Source organism: Monoraphidium neglectum (assembly GCF_000611645.1).
Source record: "Monoraphidium neglectum strain SAG 48.87 unplaced genomic scaffold scaffold01817, whole genome shotgun sequence".
NCBI classification, from domain to species: domain Eukaryota; kingdom Viridiplantae; phylum Chlorophyta; class Chlorophyceae; order Sphaeropleales; family Selenastraceae; genus Monoraphidium; species Monoraphidium neglectum.
The window spans coordinates 1-4,003 of record NW_014011811.1 but is presented as its reverse complement, the minus strand read 5'-3'; the positions used below and the strand labels follow the sequence as shown (position 1 = coordinate 4,003).

The 4,003-nt window shown below is 64.9% G+C and overlaps 1 protein-coding gene across 1 annotated transcript; it reads left to right on the top strand.

The window, feature by feature from the left end:
- Window positions 1–65: 65 nt before the first annotated feature.
- MNEG_9095 (hypothetical protein) lies at window positions 66–1,298 on the top strand (the record flags this gene model as incomplete). The annotated part of the gene is made up of 3 exons (XM_014042432.1): window positions 66–728; window positions 909–977; window positions 1,197–1,298. 3 exons carry the CDS (start codon window positions 66–68, stop codon window positions 1,296–1,298), a joined length of 834 nt encoding a protein of 277 aa, XP_013897886.1.
- Between the last annotated feature and the right edge of the window lie 2,705 nt (window positions 1,299–4,003).

Below are 4,003 nucleotides of genomic sequence, written 5' to 3'. Positions count from 1 at the left end.
GGGTGGCGTGGTGGGTGGCCGGCGGCGGGGGTGGCGGGGACGAGGGGGGTGATTGGCCGCCTGGCATGTCGCTGGATGACGCTGTCGGGCTCAGTGTCGGCTGCACAGTCAGCGTTGAGTCATCTGGCCGGGCGCCAAACGGCAGCGAGCCTCCGGCCGCCGCGGCGCGCGCCCCGGGCGGATACCACTACGGCCGCGGCGGCGGCGGCGGCGGCGAGGATACTGGCGGCGGCGACACGTGGTGGCGGTTCGAGTGCGGGCCGATATGGGAGGATGCGGAGGGGCAAGACAGCGGCGGCGGCAGTACCAAAAGCAGCAGCAGCAGCAGCAGCAGCAGCAGCGCGCCCGTAGCTCAGGCAGCAGCAGGCCCTACCAAACCCGGGCCGAACGCCGCCGCCGCCGACGCGGCGCCCGACGGCCCCGCCCGCCCCGCGTCGGGGGCACCCCGGCTGCAGGCAGGCGCGGCGGCGGCGGCGCCGCGAGCGGAGCCGGGGCTGCCGCTCGCGGCGTGCGGGCCGTTTGTGCGGGGGCCGCCGTTGGTGGTCGTTCTGGAACGGGTGCAGTCGGGGCTGTTGGGCGCCGCCCTCAGCAGCATCGGCATCACGGGGCTGTACATATCCTTTGTGTTTGCCCTCGGCCGCTTCCTCCGGCTGTCGTTTTCGAATATCCGACAGAGGATTCCCTACGAGGAGTTTGGCAGCACGCGGCGCGTGCTGGCCATGGTGCAGGTGCGCGCGTGGGTGTGTGGGCGTGTGTGCGTGCGCGCGTGATCGAGGGGAGGAAGGGCGTGGTATGTATGCGCGGGGCCGATGGTAGGGTGCGCCCGTCGCGCATGCTCGCGTCGTCAAACGGCCGTTGACGCCGACGGCCGCAACTGTCACAACTGCCATAACCGCCATAACCGCCAGGACATCTACCTGGCGAGGGCTGAGGGTGAGCTGGAGCTGGAGGAGGAGCTGTACACCGCCCTCATCAAGGTGCGTGGGGGTGATGTCATGTGATGTCATGCAATCATGATGTGTTGTCACATGTAGCAGCCACGTCGCGTCTGCAGGCTGTGAGTCAAACAGGGCGCCGCTGGCCTGCGGGTTGGCCAGCGCTAGTTCCAGATGCAGCATTTCAGTACACGGCAGCAACGCGTTTCCCCATTTGCGCTTCATCCATCCAATTTCATCGGCATGCATCGATGATTTCAGGTGTACAAAAGCCCTGCACTGCTGCAAGAGCTCACGCGGCCGGGCGACGACGACCTGCCGCGACCGCGCGGCGGCGGCGGCGGCAAGCGCAAGCGACTGTGATGGCGGTGGCGGTGGCGCGATGCACGGGCACACGGAAGAGCAGCGCGCATGCGCCCCTGGCCTGTTGGCGCCGCCGCAAAATCCGCCTGGCTGCGAAGGGCCAACAACAGGGACGTGCGAGGGTGTTGCCAAGTGGGGGCTTGATAGGGTCCAGGGATCTGAAGCTGATGGGATCTTTTGAAGAGCTTCGCGCGGAACTGTGTGCCTGCGCAGCTACGATGCTGAGGATCCAGGTTCGATTTGGGGCAATCCTGTCCTTTGTTTTGGGCGCAAGCTCGTGCCGTGCTCTGTGCAGGGTCCTTCCTTCCTCTCCCTCAATTATGCGCGGAGCAGCAGCTGCATCCCTCGTATGCTGCATGGCTGCACTGTAAAGCTCAGATGGCGCGCATCCGTGCGCATGGCGCCCTCCAACAGTACAGAAGCCTCAGCCACGGGGGCAGTCTGTGGCACACAGCGCGGCTGGCAGCACAGAGAAGTCTGCAGCCCACTGCCACCTGCAAGCAGACGTTTAAATGCTCTTATGTTCTTCAGGTCAACATGATGTCAAGTGTTTCTGGTCACGGCAGCACCACTCGAGGTCTTGCCTGATACGCAGTTGCCGGCCCTGCTGTGTGTGTCACTGACGCCGCTGCTCGGCAGGCGAGCGCCAGCCCTTGCGTCACCGGTTTGTCGGCGTACATGCCCGGCACCCAATTTCGATGGGCCATCTCGAGACGGACATCGGCGAGTTTTGGCTTTTTATAACTTTCAAGCTAGCGTAGCCCGCTCCAATCGCGAAAACCTTCGATTCGGTTTGCGGCGGGTGCTTGATTGATCTGCACCGCACCCCTCTCGGACCATTCTCAGTGAGCCATACGTTTCAGTAGAGTAGGATCACATTGCTTTGACTGATGTTCGTCTTCTGCAGCCAGCACCAAGTCGATCTTCGCCATTGACAATGGAGGACGCGAGCTCCTTGGTGCTGGGCCACTACCTGAGGGCGCGTGGTGCCCCTGGACTTGGCGATGCTGTGACCAGCTGGTCCACACCCCTTTTCAAGGCCTTGTGCCGTGACGATCTCCGGTCTCTGGAATTGCTGCTGCCTGCCGACCGCACGGGTGTGTAGGCTCGGCTCCGATCGCGTAATCTTGGTTTTATGATTTTGTTACGACGCTCGGTTGCGCGCATGAGGCCGCGGGCCGGACAGTGGCTCACTGGCAGCCCCACCCCCCCTGGCCCAACACCACCCCCACACCAGACGAGGAGTACCTGATACTCTGCTGGGGTACCGATCCTGGAGGTCAGCAGGATGTCGAAGGCAAGGACCAGGCGCAGGGGCAGGGGAGGCCCGTAACAGTGGCGAGGATTCGGCTCATTCACATTGCTGCGTTTCACGGCTCCATCCGCTGCGCCAGCCTCCTGCTGTCGCGCGGGGCGAATCCAGGACTCAAAACTACGGATGGATTGAGCGCCTATGACGTGAGTTCGGCCTTGGGGCCATGCCGGGCGGCCCGCGCTGCTGCCAGCTTGCAGTGCACTGGCGCGCATTTCTAGGCCCAGAGGGCCCCAATCCCCCTTGGTCCTCGCCTACACAGGCTGCATACGCAGGGCCTTGCCTTTTAGGCAAAGCGGGGTCCCTAACTTCCTTCCAGCCGCCCGGGATGCGACCAACCACCCCCAACCACCACCCGCACCCCTGCAAACCACCCTCACCTCGCCCCTTGGCCTGCGCCAGTTTGCCGACCTGTGCACCAGCCCGCACGCCCCCACGCTCCGCGCCATGCTGGGAGACGCCGCCGGGAACTTCTCAGCGGACGGCCGCAGCCGCAGCCCAGGCGGTGGCGCCGCGAAGGGCGGCGGTGGCAGCAATGAGTGCCAGGTGAACACCATCAGCCAGGCCCAGCTGGCAGGGCCCCGTGTCGTGACCGGGCGCGCCAGCTCGCGGCGAGGGCAATGGGCCTTGATCAAAGCAGTCCTTTGCGCTTCAATCGTGTCCGCGCGGCTGACTTTTGTTCCCGCCTGGTTGACTGCCCTGGCCCGAGGTCGGCTTGCAAACACCAGGCGCGCACACCTCCCTTCCCCGGGCCCTCCCGCGATGCACGCCTTGCCACTCTTGACCCTCATCACGCCCCCCGCCCATCCCTCGACACCAAAACCCACCTGCCCTCTAGAACGGCGGCGGCGGCGAGGAGTGCTATGCGCCAGGCGAGGCGCCGACCTACAGCACGGCAGAGCTGACCCGCCCAGAGTACTCAACCGACGCCTTCCGCCTTTTCTGTGGGTCGCACGCACGCGCGACTGCATGTGCACGCTTTGCGACCACGCGTCAGCGCCAAGCTTTGGTTGTTCTCTGTTGCCAGGTCTGGCCGGGAAGACAATTTCCCGCGTTGCTGCTGTGGAAGTCGCAAAAGCGCCTGCTCCAGCGGGCACATGTTCAGAGACAATACCGATGATTCACGTCAGGCATGAGCGCATGGCTTGGAATGGGCGTGCAACCCGCCATGTGTGCGTGGTGAAGGTACTCGTGTCGCAGCACGGTGCGCCACCAAGCCTCCCGGGCACAATCAATGCAGGCCTGCCTACTGCCTCCCCGGCACCGGTCCCGCGGCGCGCCAACACAGGCACCCCAAACGCACACCCCCGCCTGAAATCCAAGGTCCCCCGGCACCCCCTGCAACACCCTTACACACACACACACACACACACACACACACACACACACACAC